The 20,141-nt window shown below is 40.9% G+C and overlaps 1 protein-coding gene across 1 annotated transcript in view; it reads right to left on the bottom strand.

The window, feature by feature from the left end:
- Positions 1 to 9,679: 9,679 nt before the first annotated feature.
- The window catches only part of iftap (intraflagellar transport associated protein), an 87,142-nt gene continuing 76,680 nt past the window's right edge, over positions 9,680 to 20,141 (bottom strand). The window contains exons 6-7 of the mRNA XM_060838586.1: positions 11,322 to 11,455; positions 9,680 to 10,058 (exon numbers count right to left, since the gene is read on the bottom strand). Of these exons, the coding sequence (XP_060694569.1) occupies positions 9,912 to 10,058; positions 11,322 to 11,455 (281 nt within the window). The 3' untranslated portion in view covers positions 9,680 to 9,911. The remainder of the gene's footprint in view (positions 10,059 to 11,321; positions 11,456 to 20,141) is intronic.

The following is a 20,141-nucleotide window of genomic DNA, read 5'->3' as shown; positions in this document are numbered from 1 at the left end:
CTGTTGCAGAATGTAACATCATGAAGAAGTACTCCTCATAGATTGTAACCTCTGACTCTGTTGTGTGCATTTCCATAACAGTGATTATCACAGAGACAGACCAAATGCAAACAGAGCTGTTTTAAAACATGGAAATCTGTCCTGTACAACAATAGCTAGAAAAACAACTGAACTAGTTCAATTGCAACTTTCCATCAGAACTTCAAGATCAACATCAGAATGTGTAATTCCTTCTTCTAACAACTGTGGGCTGAATCTTGTTTTTTTTGTCAAGATTAGGATGCTGCAAAAGCACAGCAGGTCCGGAAAATCGACATTTTGGGCCGGAGCTCTTCATCAGGAATGAGGCTAGGATCCTCCAGGGTGGAGAGATAAATGGGAGGGGGGTGGGGCTGGGGAGAAGGTAGCTAAGAGTGCAATCGGCGGATGGAGGTGGGGATGAAAGTGATAGATCAGAGAGGAGGATGAAGTGGATAGGTGAGAAGGAAGATTGGCAGGTAGGACAGGTCATAAGGATGGTGCTGAGCTGGAAGGTTGGAACTGGGTAAGGTGGGGAGAGGGGAAATGAGGAAAAGGTGAAGTCCACATTGATGCCCTGGGGTTGAAGTATTCCAAGGCGGACGGTTGGAGGAGTGGGGTTTGTGGGCAGGGAGATGCGGGACATGGATGAGATGCATTGAAGGGCATCTTCAACCTCAAAATTGCAGTCTTGAAAGAAGGACGCCATCTGGCGTGCCTTGATCTCCAGCATCTGCACTCCTCACTTCCGTCTAGTTGGTTTTAATCTTATTTTTTTTGGCTGAGTCCAAGACGCACAAGCTTTTTGGACAGTTTACTTGTTCTATTTTACCAAATTTGCTGCATTAGTCATCCTTCCCTCGTAGTGTCACTCACACCTGATTTCTACCCAAGGACTATGCCATCTTTAAAAGATTCTCTTGTACCCGGACAAGCATTGGCAATGTGGCATTGTCCCTCACCAACAATGCAGTGACACAACCACAAAATCACACTGGTCACGGCACATGGCTGACACCACCTCATACATACTCGCACCCTGGTTACTGTTTAAACACCTCAGACTTTACCTGCCCCTAGCTACATTCCTTCTAAATATCCTCGAATCAATGCTACCCTGTCCTCATTGCTGTCATTGTTTAGTAGAAGAACATCATATTCAGGCAAGCAATTAGTCAAATGCAAACATAAACATGAGTTTCCACTTAGAGAGGAAAAGGGAGCAGAAATGAAACCAACAGAGGCTCAACAACACCCTGACAATGCCAACCAGACTTGGGCAACATGATCACACTGTTACCATGAATGACTAGATGCTGCACCCAAATCTCTTTTTTTGCAAGCAAGTGTCAATAAGATTTGGTTTTACCAACTTTGACAAACAGGCCCTAGACATGACTGACCAGACTCTTGACTGCAAGGTTTGCAGCTCCCAGACTAACAATTCCACAATTCCTCTGACTCCACATGTAAGCCCTACAAGACTTAAATGGTGACTGGACCACTCTCCTGGACTACACTGGGATAGATCCCATCACTGTGAGCCTCACAGGTAGATAACTAATTCTGTTAAAGCCCTGATAAAGGAACCAGGATTTGTGACCAAGAATGGTGCTGAAACATCATCTCATCTTCCCCCTTACTTTGACTGGACTGAGAACTATCCCCCACCAGTTTCAGACATTGTCATTTGTTTGAATGAATATGCACTGTGTTTGCCACGCAGGGAGGTGGGATGGGCTGGTGTAACATTGATGGATGGCATACTGAGATAGCAAAGTGCTTCCCCTCCTAGAATGTTAAAGACTGACAAACAGCCTGTCTGGGATAATCAACCCCTTAAAACTGAAGTAGTGAAAGCCTTTGGTTCTGAATGAAGCATTGATGTTCCAACAGATATTACACAGTATGGCAAGGCAACTCGGCAACAGATGGCACGAACATGCAGGTAGGCAAAAAATGACTGAGTGCTAATAGCACAAGCAAACAGCCCTGAGATGAAGGGCTGATGAAGGGCTTGTGCCCGAAACGTCGAAATTCCTATTCCTTGGATGCTGCCTGACCTGCTGTGCTTTAACCAGCAACACATTTTCAACTGTGATCTCCAGCATCTGCAGACCTCATTTTTTAGCCCTGAGATGAAGCCTGGTCTAATCTTTGAACTGGGTTCCTGACCATGTAAAATGTCCCTGCTGCAGCCTTATCAAAGCCAATTGCCGATGCACCCTGCAGTGCAATTCTGTGCCCTGTGAGCAGCCTGCCAATGTATCAGACAGATGCGATAATAGTCGTGTTGAATAGGCAGATGCCCCTATAAGAGTGTATGCAGCTGGTGCCCATGGATCATGCCCCGAGATGCTGTTGCTCAGTGTGCAACACGGAGGTCGTTCGAAGCAAGTTGAATCTACCAGATACGTGGTAAGGTTTCATGGCTGCATTTTCCCAATTGTCTAGCTTGTTTGATACATGTGGAATGATGGGAGGCTGAATATTATTCAGGCAAGTTATGGCATTAACAGGGCATTTAACAAAAGTTAATCCCTGTCAACTAGCATCTCACTACTCCCTAATGAGAACCAAAGCAGGTCACTTGTTGAAAGAATAAAAGATAGATTTCTTGTCCCTACCTCTGAGAGGGTGGCTTGGATTTCACCTGCTCCAGAGGCATGACATTACACATCAGAACAGGTTGAATAAAATGTCTAAAAAATGAAATGAAATGCATTCAATGTCAAGACGGGCCTTGCTGTCCTTCGCATCCCATTCTACCCCAAAGCTTGCTGTAGCCCATGTCACTGAAAAATAAGCTTTCATCCTATAATTCTTTTTCGATTCTGTCTCTCCTCATCCTGTACATTGCTGTGTTGTTTGCATGCTCGTGTGTGCACATACATGTATGGTTCAAAACGCAAGAGGTTTCTTTTCATCTTTAAGAAGTTTTCTATTTTAACTCCTTAATTTTGACTGACGCAAAGATGTCTGCTGTGTTCATCCTGGTTTTCATGCATGTTCTAGTGTGCATTGAATTGGAAAAATAAATACATCTGTTTAAAAGTTCAAAGCTTATAACACCAAACTCAAGAGGGGCAGAAGACATCTATTCACCCTTCCACATTTGGTCATCATATGTTTGTGTAAAACACCCATTATTTTATTTGGATATAAAAATATAACTTGAGTCCTTATAGATTGAACAATTAACTAATTATTGGTGTGTCAAACCATTTATTTAACCAAATGAGAATTATTGCTTCCAGCTCATATAAAATGAATTCAATTAAATTATTGTACATTTTAGTCTGTAACAGATGTTTCAGCCACCTCTCACCTGTGTGTGGTCAGATTAACCAGTTACATTATTCTATCACAGGTACAGCTATATAAACCCAAACTGTACTGATGACATTGATCTGCATTCATATTTTAGTTTTGTTTAACTCAACAAATACCTTTGAGAAAAGATAATACTTAAACCTTGACACTTTAAGCACCTGACAGATTGTTGAATGCAGTTCCTTTTAATGGCCTAGAAATGATCCAATTGCATTAGCGTTCCCTCAACTTGAGGTAATTCTTACCACATGTGCTGTACCTTCGCCCACCTGTGGCAACTGTCATTTTAACCCACATCTAAACTGTTTGCAGTGGGAAAGCCCACAATCACATACACACATCTTTGTGGTGTACATAACTGAAACTCATGTGGTCTTCTCTTTGGCTTGAGGCTTCATCGTTACAAATGCAAGCTTGAACCATCTGCAATTACCTTACACTTTGTGTAAAGAAATACTACAAACTGGAGTGATACAATTACCTTACACATTGCGCACTGGTTTAAAGAAACACCACAAACTTTAGAAGCCCAATTACTTATTGGTAAACTGCTCATATCTGGAAACCAATGAAGTACGTGACTTAAATGATGGTTTACTCGCACATATCCAAAACTTTAGAGTTTAGGCACTCCGAGCCTAATTCTGTTGCTAAATCCTTTGGCCATTCAAGACTGCTCCACAATTCAATAAAATCCTGGCTCACTTTGGCATGGCATCAGCTTCACTTACCTACCTGCTTCTCAAAGCTCTGGACTCTTATCAATCAAAAATCTAAGTCCACATTGAATTAAACAATGACAGTCTCAATTGGTTTCTGGGGCAGAGAATTCCACAAACTAAGGATTCTCCAAGACAGAAAAAAAACCTAATCTCTTTCTTTAAGAATAAGAAGTGCAACTTTTAATTGTATCCCCTAGCTGTAATTCCCCTACAAGACAAAACATTCTTCCAGCACCCATCCTAATCAAGTCCCTTCAACATTTTGTATGCTTCAATACAATCACGCCTCATTCTCCTAAACTCCAACAACACAGGCCCAGATCCTTCAACCTTTTTTCATAAGGTGGCCTCTTCATCCAAGGAATAAATTGAGTTGACATTCTCCAAACTATTTCTAACACAATAACACATTTTTATTCAAATATGGAGGCCAAATATACATTCAGTATTCCAGATGTGGTCTCCTCAAGGACTTGTATAGCTGCAGTAAAATCTTTTTTTTTTAAATATTATACCATTTCCCTTGCAGTAAACACCAACCTTCCATCTGCCTTCCTAATCACTTACTGTACCTGCACACTGACTTTTGTGGCTATTCTACCAGGATACACAAATTTATTCTGTCTCTCTTTTAAACAAAATACTTTTCTATTCTTGCTGCCAAAGTGAACAGGTTTCTCACATTGTACTCCACTTGCCAACTTTTTGGCCATTTATTCAATCTATCTATATGCCTTTGCTGAACTCTCCAATTCATCTTGAGAATTTATGTTCTAACCCACTGTGTCATTGATAAACGTAGATACAGGCATCCAGTCCCCACAGCCATGTCTTTGCGATTTTAGCAAGCGTCCAGTGAATCAATGAGAGTGTCAATGACAGGCAGCAGCATTCAAAACTTGCAAACTGGCCAAATGCTTTCACAAATCAATTCCAGAGATTGTGCTAGATCAGACAATGAATCATTTTTTTTCTAGGTGAATGATTCGGCACTCATTCCCAAAAATGAACTGCTTCTCCCTAAATAATTATTAATAATCAATAGGCAGGATATATTTGGATTTCTAAAAGACATTCAATAAACTGTTACATGTTAGGCTGCTTGATATGATAATAGCCAATGGTACTGGAGTAGTGTGTTAGCATGGATAGAGGATTAGCTAATTAATTAAAGACAGAGTTAGGGTAAAGGGGCCTTTTTCAGGATGGCTAACAAGTGAAGTATCACAGGGATCAGTGCTGGGGCTAGTTATCTTTGGTATATCTTAATGACTCAGACAACGGAAGTGGATGTACTATTGCCAAGTTTGAGGATGACACAAAAATAGATAGGAACGAAAGCAGTGAAGACTACATGATGCTTCTGCGGATGTATGTGCACATGTTGAGTGAGTGAGAAACAAAAACTTAGCAGGTGGAATATAATGTGGGAGAATGCAAGGTTAAGCATTTTTGGCAGGAAGAATAGAAAAGTATAATATTATTTAAATGGAGAAAAACTGCAAAATATTGCAGGACACAGATTTGAGGGTCCCAGTACATGAATCTCAAGAGGTTGCATCCACATTCAGCAGCTAAAAAGAGAAGGAAAATTGACTCTTGGCCATTGTTTCAAAGGGAATGAAGTACAAAAACACATGGAGGCCTTGTTAAAACTATTCAAGTCACTTGTCAGACCAAACCTAGAATACTATGAACAGTTCTGGCTTCCTTAAATAAGATATAGTGGCAGTTGAGGCAGTTCGCAGAAGATTGACTGGGTTGATTCTAGGTATGGAAGAATTTTCCTGAGAGAAGTTGAGTAGGATGGGCTTGTACTCATTAGTTTTTAGAAAAACTAGAGGTGACCTCATTGAAACATAAGCATCCTTAGGGGCCTTGACAGATTAGATGCTGAAAAGTTGCGTCCCACAAGGGGGATACCCAGGATCTGCAAGCATAATCTCAGAGTAAGGGCTCATCCAATTAAGTCAGAGATGAAGAATTCTATAATTATGAAGGCTGTCAAGACTGGGTGGTAAAATATATTCAAGGCTGAGAGAAACAGATTTTTAACCAGTAAAGGAATCAATGATTATAGGCTAAAGGTGGGAAAGGGAAGTTAAGGATAGTCAGATCAGCTATGATTTCATAGAATGATGGGCTGAATGGCCTACAGGCAGCACGGTGGCACAGTGGTTGGGGCAGCACGGTGGCACAGTGGTTAGCACTGCTGCCTCACAGCGCCAGGGACCTGGGTTCAATTCCCGCCTCAGGCGACTGACTGTGTGGAGTTTGCACGTTCTCCCCGTGTCTGCGTGGGTTTCCTCCGGGTGCTCCGGTTTCCTCCCACAGACCAAAGATGTGCGGGTCAGGTGAATTGGCCATGTTAAATTGCCCGTAGTGTTAGGTAAGGGGTAAATGTAGGGGTATGGGTGGGTTGCGCTTCGGCGGGTCGGTGTGGACTTGTTGGGCCGAAGGGCCTGTTTCCACACTGTAAGTCTAATCTAATCTAATCTAATCTTGTTTTATGGTAACTTTCACTGGATAAATTATGCCAGCCTCTTTGTTGGAATCTGGAATCAGATGTGACAAAACGGTCTGGGATATAAAAGGTCATAAAAGCATACAGTACCAGAAAATTAATTATAAACAAGAATTTCTCTTTCACAAACTGTTGGAGAGAATGGGATGCATAAGCATGTTACAAGGAGCCTGTTGAAGGATAAAGTAGTGACATGCTTAGGTCCTCCATTGTTCGAAAGCTCTTCCATTTAGCAAGCAAACATTCAGAGCGACCAGAAATTTTTCAGTGTTTGAAAAGTAACCACAAAAAGCATTACCTGTATGAGCACAAGAATGCCTACTTTTGCTGTGCTATGTAACCTATATCTCAAATGTTTGTGTTATTTGCTTGTGCAATTTTGCTTATTAAAGCTCTAGAATAAAACTCCTACACTTTCAATTTGGTCAGCGATTGCTGAAACAAATTTTCCTTATATTCGAGAAAAAAATCATTCATTTGGAGTTAACCCTTGCTTGCCAATTCTACCTGGATTGTTTAAGAGGATTCTATTATCAGCTACATTTTAAAATAACTATAAATGATGTCAATCTAGGATGACTTTTACTGATAAAATAATGCCTTTTTCTCCCCTGTGCGACTCATCTATTTACCAAACTATTGCTGATGAACTAAGGTAAGCAAAACACATTATTTCTGCATTTGTTCTAAAGGTTGGGTAATAAGGATTGACGCAGGAGCAATTGTAACAAAACTTAGCAGAGATCAGGATTAGATTAGATTCCCCTACAGTGTGGAAACAGGCCCTTTGGCCCAACAAGTCCATACCGACCCTCCAAAGAGTAACCCACCCAGAACTATTTCCCTCTGCCTAATGCACCTAATAGTATGGGCAATTTAGCACAGCCAATTCACTTGACCTGCACATCTTTGGACTGCGGGAGGAAACCAGAGCACCCGGAGGAGACCCATCTACACACAGGGAGAATGTGCAAACTCCACACAGACAGTTGTCCAAGGCTGGAATTGAGCCTGGGTCCCTGGCATTCTGAGGCAGCAGTGCTAACCACTGAGCCACCATGCTACCCCACTTTACTTGTTAGAGGGCTTGTTAGAGTGAATTCAGTGAAAACTGAATAATGCAGAACAATACGCTACCTATTTGGGCCTTTACAGGGATCTTTACCATTTTGGAAGGGTGCAGTGTCTTATGTTACAATGGTGCATCTGATACACCTCACAAGCTCAGACAGGTTTTGACGAGAGGAATACATAGAAGCCAATTACATAAGAATCCAGACAAATCACCTGCAAAATTAACTTCCATCAAAGAAGAATTTTCAGCTAAAGTAATTGTGAGCAACAAAACTGGCTCCATTCATGCAGCTTATAAGCCATTCAGATCAATAAGAAGCACTGCATTCCAAAATATAATGCAAAATAAACTACATTAACATTGTTATGATTGTGACTAATGGTAATACTTGGCAAGTCAGAAACTGCAATGAAACCTAGCTTGCTACAACGCAAGTTTTACTTTTTTTATTTACCATTGAGGTCTGCCACTATACATATTCGCAAGGTAACAACATAAATTTAACAAAAGAAATTAAAGTTTATTATATAAAACAAATGTCCCAAACTTTATTGCACCATACATGCCAATTAAAGCAAATATCAGAAAGATTCAACATTTTTACTCCAACAATAACCTTACAGACAGTCAAGTTTCCTTGAAGGGTCTCCCCTATCTCCATGCTAGAGCTCCTTGTTTAGAATTAGAATTAGGATTTATTGTCACACATACTCAAGTGCAGGAATACAAGAGTACAGTGAAAAGTGTACAACCTCACCAGCATCATGTTAGGTACACAGGTACCTAGGTATAATATAGATGAAAAAAGAAATAAAGTTAAAAGTTCAACATTACAATTCTTCTTAAGTGCTTAGCAATGCTGACCTCACAATCCCTGTAAGGGCTCGATCTCCTCCATGTTGGACCCCTCTACCACAATGAGTTACCTCTTCTCGTACTGGCTCGATCTTCCCCATGGTGTGGCTCACATGGCTGCAATCAGTTTCCTTTTCAGCAACGTTCTATGTAGTCAACTGATGCTGTTCTCTTCAATTAATGTCCATGACCTTGAAAACAGGTGGCTAACTCAGCTCACTATTACCATCTTGAACATATGTCTTCAAAAACCTTTCTTCTGATACCACCAGTGCTCTGTTTCTGGAGATTTCTTCAGAGCAACTTAGGACTTCTACTCTTCCACCTTCTAAACTGACAGCACCTCTGCTGTTACATACCTTTTAATCCCTGAATGCCCATGATATTTAGGAATGTGTAGGTTAAGTGCATTAGTCAGGGGTAAATATGGGATAGGGCAATGGGTCTGGGTGGGTCACTCTTCAGAGGGTCAGTGTGGACTTGTTGGGCCCAAGGGCCTGTTTCCACACTGTATGGGTTCTATGAAAGAATTCTATGAAGAAAACCAAAATCTATCTTTCCTTAAACTACCAAATAATAATTAAATATGCATTTTCATCAAAGTGCTAACATGACCTCACCTAAGTTCTATAATTCTTTTAGATCAGATTAAAAGGCATGATCTCCAAGGAAACAATTATCTACAGAGAGTCAACTACATCACCAGCACTAATACTACCACAATGATGAATTAATATTACTCAGGTATCAAGAAAATGGAGTATCAGAAATCAGCCAGCATGTTTACAATCATTTTATATTAGCACAATAATGGAAAACCCACACAGAAATGTATTTTTTTCTCTATATGCATAAAATTGGCAACTGGTTTGTCAGCTTTCTCTCTTTAGAGACTATCTGGACATATGCCATTGAGTCTCAGCTGTTACACTGAAAGATTAAAAGAATATTTCCATTTCATTTGTATATACATGAAAAAACTGATATAGTTTACCCTGACATTAGAATGTATTGTTATTTCTTTTCTCTCATTCCTATGTTTTATTTTAAAAGAAATAGAATCAGCTTCTGAATAGAAATGTGAAAAAGGAAAGAAATGTATAAGCTTTTTATTGTAAATACTTGAAAAATAGAAAGCTGTATCATGCAAATACTAATAGCAAGCATATCATAGGTTCATATGAAATATTTCTATTTTAATGCTTTAAAAGTAATAAGGAATGAAATTTACTCATATTTCATAGCATTATTTCAACTCATACTGGTCTTTTGTGTGCTGAAAATGTCTCCCTTCCAGATAATGCTTGATGTAAAGCACTGTTTTCACCCAAAAGTCAGACAATCTGGTTGATACAACAGGAAATAGTCGAATCCTTTGGTTTTTCTACATTAAGTCCTCCCTTTCTAACCTCTGCTTTGACAAGGTAGAAATCATTTTAAGTTCAGCCTCAGTGTATTTAGGCTTGAGATTGACATGGTCATAGTCAAAATCTTCATCCAATGTGAAAGGCTGGATTTCATCTGACAATACCTGATGAAAAATAAGAAGCAAATTTTACTTATAGCGTCTGAAGTGGGGACGTGACCTTCTAATGATATACGTTTCAGGGTTTCAAGTTACATCACAAGATGTCAAAATATGGATGGGAGAATTAACATCTGTTCTTCCCTGAATCAACATAAAATAAGACTGAGTGCCTACAGGAGAATGAAAGTCTTCAGAAATTGCAAGCTGTATAAGATCTCTGTGCACTTTTTGCCGGTCACCAGAATATTTAGGAATAATAAGGCGAATTTCACAGTCAGTGATGAAACAACAGTACTCACTTCTGACCTGAAACAAAGCTGCTCACAAAGATCTAACAATGTGGTGTGGATTTCTCCTTTTCCAATGGCAGTTTCAAATCTGGTAGCAAGTCAAGGGCATCAAACGAGAGTGATGTCACAAGCAAGCAAGCAGCCATCTCACTCAAGTATACTCACAGACGATAAACCAGGTGTTTTAAAGGTATCATTTTAATTTGGAATTTTGGACAGTGAAATAAATAACTGATTGGATTAAGATAGCATCTAAAAACCTTTCAACAAAAAACTAAAGTAAATCCAGGCCAAAATATAATTTTACTTTTTAACAATTTTTATATTAGGAAAAATATGATTGCCTACAAAACACTACTGATGAAAATGTGCATTATTCTCTCAGTTACTAATTAGAGGAAATCATTCCTTTTGAAAAGTAAACTCAGGCAGGGAGAGAAAATGACATTACTGCATAATATTATAACAAGTAGAGCTAAAGTGACATTAGAAATTGTACATTTTTAATACTACATTTTTAAAGTGCTCAAACTACTTTAACAGAACAGATTGATTGTAGTGTCTATAACAAATACTGGAAAGTTTATTCTGCATCTAAATTCTTAATTTTTAAGCATTTGACTTCAGTAAGTTGCAAATACAGTCATTATCAAGAAATAATTCATAATGGTTTATCTGCAAGACTTCAAAGTACAACAAATTAAGGTCTTCAGAAGTGGTTTATATAATATTCCTTTTAACAGGTTTCCTTTGAAGAAAGTTGCAACACAAGCATAGATGGAGTTTAGAATTAAAGTTTGTGATAATCATCTACGAAGTATTTGAAGTGTTCAGATAGGCAGAAACAGATGCAGTTTGAATTTGATTTAATCAGTAGGTCACAGAAAATATTATTGTGGGCAACAGCGATGCAAAAGTAACAAGCTTCTTTCCACATTATAAAGTATTTTCAAGAAGTCTTAAATAATTGACATACCTGGTCATATGTTTGAACATTAACCTTTTCAACATTTGGATTCACTGTGAAGTTAAGTGATGTATGTTTACTTTCATAATGAGAATAATTTGCAGCAGTTTCATCGACTATTTCACCAGGGAGTACTTCTAGGCCTAAATTCAAAGGACAGTGCCAGATAATAACACAAGCTAGAAACATACTGTAAATATAAACTGTAAATACTTAAGCAAGGCCTACCTTTGTCTAATATATAACAGGTATTAGAACATCTACTAAACAAATCCAATTAAAATTTCACTAGGTTAAAGGAGTGATATTTTCTTTATACTGTGAAAACTATTTTCTCTCAAGAAAGACAATTACTCACAACATAAATTAATATTAATGTGAAAAGTGTACCAATTTGAAGAAATCCAACACATCGTGGGGTATCACTATGAAGGGACAAAGAGTAATGAATAAGCAAACCCCAATCCCAGGTTCTAAAGACAATAAATGTGATCTTGGCAGTGTGACCTCAATTAGAGATCAATTTCTGAAATTGGATTTGACTATTTTGAGTATTAAATAACTTCATACCACAGAAATGAAAAACATTTCTGTTTAAGCTTTCAACACTGAACTACCAAATATCTTTTTTATTCCAAATACTCTTACAACCTGTTCAAAAATTGAAGTTTGATTAAAGTACTTTCAGAGAGGCAAGCTGTGCATGTCACAGTATGTTGTTAAGGAGAAAGTGAGGACTGCAGATGCTGGAGATCAGAGCTAAAAATGTGTTGCTGGAAAAGCGCAGCATGTCAGGCAGCATCCAAGGAGCAGGACAATCGACATTTCGGGCATGAGCCTGTTGTTAACCTATGTGTTGAAATATCAATACTTTGCTCACCACTCAATTCTTCATAAAGGAAGTTCTCAATAGGAGCCATTTTGTGAGAGAGAGAGAGAGAGAGAGAGAGAGAAAGACAGACAGACAGCGACAGACAGAGAGAGACAGAGACAGAGAGAGACAGAGAGAGAGAGAGAGACAGAGACAGAGACAGAGACAGAGAGAGAGACAGAGACCGAGAGAGAGAAAGAGAGATAGAAAGAGAAAGATATTCCCACAATGGCTGAGGAGAATTATGTAAACAAGTCAACATGACTTTGTGCATGGGTAACAGTGTCTCACTAACTTAATTGAGTTTTGTGAAGAAATAACTAAGAGGACTGATGAGGACTGAGTGGTGAAAGTCATCTAAGTAGACTCCAGTACGGCCTTCAAAAAGGTGGGAGACTGGCGAGCAAGGTTAGATCATATGAACTACAGGGAGTACTAGCCATTTGGATACAGACCTGGCTCAAAGGTAGAAGACAGAGGGTGGTGGTGAAGAGTTGCTTTTCAGATTGGAAGCCTGTGACCAACAGTGTACCACAAGGATCAGTGCTGGGTCCATTGTTTTTCGTCATTTATATAAATGATTTGGATTTGAATGTAGGAGATATGGTTAGTAAGTTTGCAGATGACACCAGAATCAGTGTGATGGACAGTGAAGAAGGTTACCTCAGAGCACAACAGGATCTTGATCAGATGGGCCAATGGGCTGAGAAGTGACAGATGGAGTTTAATTCAGATAAATGCGATGTGCTGCATTTTGGGAAAGCAAATCACAGCAAGACTTACACACTTCATGGTAAGGTCCTAGGCAGTGTTGCTGAACAATGAGACCTTGGAGTGCAGCTTCATAGCTCCTTGAAAGTGGAGTCGCAGGTAGACAGGATAGTGAAGGTGTTTGGTATGCTTTCCTTTATTTGTCAGAGTATTGAGTACAGGAGTTGGGAGGTCATGCTGTGGCTGTACAGAATATTGGTTAAGCCACTGCTGGAATATTGCATGCAATTCTGGTCTCCTTCTTATCGGATAGATGTTGTGAAACCTGAAAGGGTTCAGAAAAGATTTACAAGGATGTTGCCAGGGTTGGAGGATTTGAGCTATAGGGAGAGGCTGAACAAGCTGGGGCTGTTTTCCCTGCAGCGTCGGAGACTGAGGGGTGACCATATAGAGGTTTACAAAATGAGGGGCATGGATAGGGTAAATAGGCAAAGTCTTTTCCCTGGGGTCAGGGAGTCCAGAACTAGAGAGCATAGGTTTAGGGTGAGAGGGGAAAGATATAAAAGAGACTTATGGGGCAACGTTGTCACACAGAGAGTGGTATGTGTATGAAATGAGCTGTCAGAGGAAGTGGTGGAGACTGGTACAATTGCAACATTTTTGAGGCATTTAGATGGGTTTATGAATAGGAAGGATTTGGAGGGATATGGGCTGGGTGCTGGCAGGTGGGTCTAGATTGGGTTGAGATATCTAGTCGACATGGACGGGTTGGACCAAAGGGTCTGATTCCATGCTGTACATCACTATGACTCTATGACTACCGCGTTTTGGAAAGGCAAATCAAGGTGGGACTAATACATTAAATGGGAAGGTCCTGAGGAGTGTTGCGAACAAAGAGACCTTGGAGTGCAGGTTCATAGTTCTTGAAAGTAGCGTTGCAGGTAGATAGGATAGTGAAGGCAGAGTTTGGTATTCTTTCTTTTATTGATCAGAGCATTGAGTATAAGGAATTGGGAGGTGATGTTGCTGTTGTACAAGACATTGTTTAGGCTACTTATGGAATACTGTGTGCAATTCTGGTCTCCCTGTTATTGTGAAGGATATTGTGAAAGTTGAAATGGTTCAGAAAATATTTACAAGAACGTTGCCAAGGTTGGAGGGTTTGAGCTATTGGAACAGACTGAATAGGGGACATTGGTTCAAGGTGAGACTGGAAAGATTTTAAAAGGGACCTAAGGGGCAACTGTTTCACGCAAAGGGTGGCGCATGTATGGAATGAGCTGCCAGAGGAAGTGGTGGAGGCTGGTATAATTACAATATTTAAAAGTCATCTGGATATATATTTGAATAGGAAGGATTTAGAGGGTTATGTGCCAAGTGCTGGAAAATGGGACTAGATTAATTTAGAACATCTGGTCAGTATGGATTAATTGGACCAAAGGTCATCCCAAAATAAATTACTGCCAATTAATATTTCTGAAAATATTAATTTTGATTTATTGTAGTCACATGTACCCAAGATCAGTGAAATGCTTTGTTTTGCAAGCAGTACACAGATTCTAGGAAACAAGGGCACATAGATCAGAGGGTGTTTAGACAGAGCAAGACATAAAAGGTTACAGCTACACAAGGATGTGCAAAACAAAATGAACATTAGAAAGATCAACGTTATTTGAAGTTAGAGAGGTCGATTCATCAGTCTAATAACAACAAGGAAGGAACTGTTCTTGAACCTGTTAGTGCAGGTGTTCAAGCTTCTGTATCTTCTGCTTAATTTGGAAGAGAACATGAGCAGGGTGGGAGGGGTCTTTGATGTTGGCAACCATTCCACAGCCATGAGCAATATTAATGGATGGGAAGTTGGCTTCTATGATGGTCTGGGCTGTGCACACAATTTTGTCATTTTTTTTAATGGTCCTGGGCAGAGCAGTTGCTGTACCAGGCAGTTATGCACCCAGATAGAATGCATGGTGCATCTGTAGAAGTTGGCAAGGATCCTTACGGATATGTTGAATTTCCTAAGCTGCCTGAGGAAGAGGAGGCATTGTTGTGCCTTCTTAACCATTGCATCTACATGGGAAGTCCAGGACAGATTGTTGGTTATCGTCACTCATGGGAACTTAACGCTCTCAAGTCTCTCCACCTCAACTCCATTGATGTAGATAGGGGCATGTCCTATTCCTTTCCTCCTGAAGGGAATGATCAGGTCTTTTACTTTACCAACATTGAGACAGAGAGGGGTTGTTATCATTGCACCAAAACACCAAGCACTCTGTCATATTCCTGTATTCTGATTCATTGTTGTTTGATATCCATCCTACCTCAGTGGTGTCGTCGTCAGCAAACTTGTAGGTGGTGTTCGTATGGAATTTGACTACACAGTCATATTATAATGTAAGGAAATATATCAGCTACTTTATGCAATGAGATGAAAAAAGCAGATTTTCTATTTTAGCAATGTCGCTTAGTACTCTCCCTGAAATAAGATGACAGGATCTTGTATATCGAGACATAATCACTGATCTTAATACAGCATCTCCATGAATAATACTCTCCTAGCAATGCATCTAAATGTCATGTGAACCCCTGTCATGCTCCAATTTCTGGCATATGGACTTCAGCTCATGATTTTCTGAGACAGAAACAACAGTTTTTTCACTGAGACAATGTTGAAATTTACGTGGCTGTCCAACTGTCCTTCCTACTGGGAAACAATTCATGGTTTTGAATTTTTTGTTATTTAAAAACATTAAAATGCCATTTAAAAATAAAAAGACATTTAAATTAGAATCAAATCATGAAATTAAATTTCAAATCAAATATTTACTGTTAATAGAAGAAAGTACTGTGATGCTGAAAATCATAAATAAAAACAGGATGTGCTGGAGAAACGCAGGTCTGGCAGAATTTATTGCGGGAAAAACAAAGTTTCCCAAAATTTTCCTCATACTCTTTCACTCTGTTTTCTAATTAAATAATCATCCAATATTTTCTTGAATGCCTCATGTGCTTCCACTACAATTTCAGGCAAGGCATCCAGACTCTAACCACTCAAAACACTTTTTGTCTCACGTCATATTTACTATGTTTAAAAATTACTTTGAAGCGTTTCATGAGAGAGTTAGTAAGTTTGCAGATGACACCAAAATTGGAGGTGTAATGGACAGCAAAGAGGGTTACCTCAGATTACAACAGGATCTTGACCAGATGGGCCAATGGGCTGAGAAGTGGCAGATGGAGTTTAATTCAGATAAATGCGAGGTGCTGCATTTTGAGAAAGCAAATCTTGGCAGGACTTATACACTTAATGGTAAGGTCCTAGGGAGTGTTGCTGAACAAAGAGACTTTGGAGTGCAGGTTCATAGCTCCTTGAAAGTGGAGTCGCAGGTAGACAGGATAGTGAAGAAGGCGTTTGATATGCTTTCCTTTATCGGTCAAAGTATTGAGTACAAGAGTTGGGAGGTCATGCTGTGGCTGTATAGAATATTGGTTAAGCCACTGTTGGAATATTGCATGCAATTCTGGTCTCCTTCCTATCGGACAGATGTTGTGAAACCTGAAAGGGTTCAGAAAAGATTTACAAGGATGTTGCCAGGGTTGGAGGATTTGAGCTATAGGGAGAGGCTGAACAGGCTGGGGCTGTTTTCCCTGGAACTTCGGGGGCTGAGGGGTGGCATTATAGAGGTTTACAAAATTATGAGGGGCATGGATAGGGTAAATAAGCAAAGTCTTTTCCCTGGGGTTGAGGAGTATAGAACTAGCGGGCATAGGTTTAGGGTGAGAGGGGTAAATATGTAAAAGAGACTTATGGGGCAACTTTTTCACACAGGGTGGTATGTGTATGGAATGAGCTGCCAGAGGAAGTGGTGGAGGGTTGTACAATTGCAACATTTGAGGTATTTGGATGGGTATATGAATAGGAAGGATTTGGAGGTATATGGGCCGGGTGCTGGCAGGTGGCACTAGATTGGGTTGGGATATCTGGTCGGCATGGACGGATTGGACCGAAGGGTCTGTTTCCATGCTGTACATCTCTCTGACTCAATGAGAGGGAACAGTTTCTCCCCACAATCTATCAAGCCCCTTCAGGACTTTGAAAACTCTGAACCCTCTTCTTACCAAGGAGAGCAATCCCAACATCTCCAATATAGCCTCATAATCAATATCTCTTATCCCTGGACCCATTTTTGTCAACCTCTTCTGCACTTGCTCCAATGCATTCTCATCCATCCTATACTGTAGGGCCCAAAACACCAGGCATCTTAATATAAGTTCTGCATAACCTTCTTGCTCTGTGCCCTTCTTAATATAATTTAAAATATTGTGCACTTTATTAACTGCTTTCTCTAGCTGTCCTGCTATTTAAATCATTAAAACAATATTAGAATTGTACTGTCCAATATTAAAATTTAGTGTACTATCCGAGATTTTTCTTGTTGCACGTCGACATAAAGTAATGCCACTATACAGCTGGAAATCACAGCTAGGTATTAAAGGGATGGTATATCCTTCATTAACAAGCAATCCACTACAGGAAAATATAAGAATTGGAGTTATATGACCAGTAGGCCAGTTATTTCGCCAATAATAATTACATGATGTGCCCTGTGAAATTTATTAAAACTAACGCTTTTTGCAGCGACGGGAGCTGGGCGAAAGTGAAGTCGGAGCACAAAGCCGGTTGGGAAGGTAAGTGATTGTTATTTGAGTGGAGAAGGAACCCGAGACACTACACATGTAGTGTCTCCCACCCTCCCTCCTCCTCTAACCTAAAAAAAAGGGTAAGCTACTTAGTGTTCTTGTTTTGGAGTTATGGCAGCGCAGGCAGTGGAATGTTCCTCCTGCAGGATGTTTGAGGTAGGGGTGACCACCGATGCTCCTGCCGACTTCACCTGCAGGAAGTGCAGCCAGCTCCAGCTCCTCACAGACCGCGTTAGGGAACTGGAGCTGGAGATGGATGAACTGAGGATTATTCGAGAGGCTGAGAGGGTGATAGATAGAAGCTAAAGGGACATAGTTATGCCAGAGAACAGAGATAGCTGGGTAAAAGTAAGAGGTGGGAAGGGGAGGAAGCAGGCAGTACAGGGATCCCCTGTGATTGTTCCCCTCAACAATAAGTATACCACTTTGGATACTGTTGGGGGGGACGGCTTAGCAGGGGTAAGCTGCAGTGACCGGGTCTCTGGCACGAGGTCCAGCTCTGAGGCCCAGAAGGGAAAAGGGGGAGAGGAGGAGAGTGCTAGTTATAGGAGACTCTATAGTTAGAGGGACAGACAGGCAGTTCTGTGGACATGGGCGAGACTCTCGGTTGGTTTGTTGCCTCCCAGGTGCCAGGGTCCGAGATGTCTCAGACCGTGTCTTCAGAATCCTTAAGGGGGAGGGTATGCAGCCAGAAGTCGTGGTGCACATTGGCACCAATGACATAGGTAGGAAGAGGGGTGGGGTGGTCATTCAGGAGCTCAGGGAGTTAGGCTGGAAGCTAAAAGCTAGGACGGACAGAGTCGTCATCTCTGGGTTGTTGCCGGTGCCACGTGACAGTGAGGCAAGAAATAGGGGGAGAGTGCAGTTGAACACGTGCCTGCAAGGATGGTGTAGGAGGGAGGGCTTCAGGTATTTGGACAATTGGACTGCATTCTGGGGAAGGTGGGACCTGTACAAGCAGGACGGGTTGCACCTGAACCAGAAGGGCACCAATATCCTGGGAGATAGTTTGCTAGCACTCTTTGGGGGAGTTTAAACTAATTTGGCAGGGGAATGGGATCCGGACTTGTAGTCCAGCAAGTAGGTTAGCTGTTTTTCAGGATGTCCAAGAATGTAGGGAGGCTGTAGAGAAGGTAGCACTGACAGGGAACACTTGCAGACACAGAGATGTGTATACTTCAGCACAAGGAGTATCAGAAATAAGGTGGGTGAACTTAAGGCATGGATCGGTACTTGGGACTACGATGTTGTGGCCATCACGGAAACGTGGATAGAAGAGGGACAGGAATTGGTTATTGGAGGTTCCTGGTTACAGATGTTTCAGTAAGATTAGGGAGGGTGGTAAAAAAGTAGCCGGTGTGGCGTTGCTAATTAGAAATGGTATAACGGCTGCAGAAAGGCAGTTCGAGGGGGATCTGCCTTTGGAGGTAGTATGGGCTGAAGTCAGAAATCGGAAAGGAGCAGTCACCTTGTTGGGTGTTTACTATAGGCCCCCCAATAGCAGCAGAGATGTGGAGAAACAGATTGGGAAACAGATTTTGGAAAGATGCAGAAGCCACAGGGTAGTAGTCATGGGCGACTTCAACTTCCCAAATATTGATTGGAAGCTCTTTAGATCAAGTAGATTGGACGGGGCGGTGTTTGTGCAGTGTGTCCAGGAAGCTTTTCTAACTCAGTATGTAGATTGTCCGACCAGAGGGGAGGCCATATTGGATTTGGTACTCGGTAACGAACCGGAACAAGTGATGGGCTTGTTAGTGGGTGAGCATTTTGGTGATGGTGACCACAATTCTGTGACTTTCACCTTGGTTATGGAGAGAGATAGGTGCGTGCAACAGGATAGGTTTTACAATTGGGGGAAGGGAAAATACGATGCTACAAGAAATGATCTGAGGAGCACAAGTTGGGAGCATAGGCTGTCTGGGAAAGATGTCATTGAAATGTGGAACTTTTTCAAGGAACAGATACGACGTGTCCTTGATATGTATGTACCTGTCAGGCAGGAAAGAGATGGTCGTGTGAAGGAACCTTGGTTGACGAGGGAGGTTGAACGTCTAGTAAAGAGGAAGCAGGAGGCTTACATAAGGTTGAGGAAACAAGGTTCAAACAGAGCATTGGAGGGATACAGGATAGCCAGGAGGGAGCTGAAGAAAGGGATTATGAGAGCTAAGAGGGGGCATGAAAAATCTTTGGCGGGTAGGATCAAGGATAACCCCAAGGCCTTTTATGCGTATGTGAGAAACATAAGAATGACAAGAACGAGGGTAGGTCCGATCAAGGACAGTAATGGGATACTGTGTATTGAGTCGGAAGAGATAGGAGAGGTCTTGAATGAGTACTTTTCTTCAGTATTTACAAATGAGAGGGACCGTATTGTTGAAGAGGAGAGTATGAAACAGACTGGTAAGCTAGAGGAGATACTTGTTAGGAAGGAAGATGTGTTGGGCATTTTGAAAAACTTGAGGGTAGACAAGTGTCCCTGGCCTGATGGGATATATCCTAGGATTATGTGGGAAGCAAGAGAGGAAAATGCAGAGCCGTTGGCA

This window comes from Hemiscyllium ocellatum, chromosome 18 (assembly GCF_020745735.1).
Source record: "Hemiscyllium ocellatum isolate sHemOce1 chromosome 18, sHemOce1.pat.X.cur, whole genome shotgun sequence".
In the NCBI taxonomy this organism is placed as follows: domain Eukaryota; kingdom Metazoa; phylum Chordata; class Chondrichthyes; order Orectolobiformes; family Hemiscylliidae; genus Hemiscyllium; species Hemiscyllium ocellatum.
The sequence above is the reverse complement of the archived record's forward strand: the minus strand, read 5'-3'. Positions and strand labels throughout refer to the sequence as shown.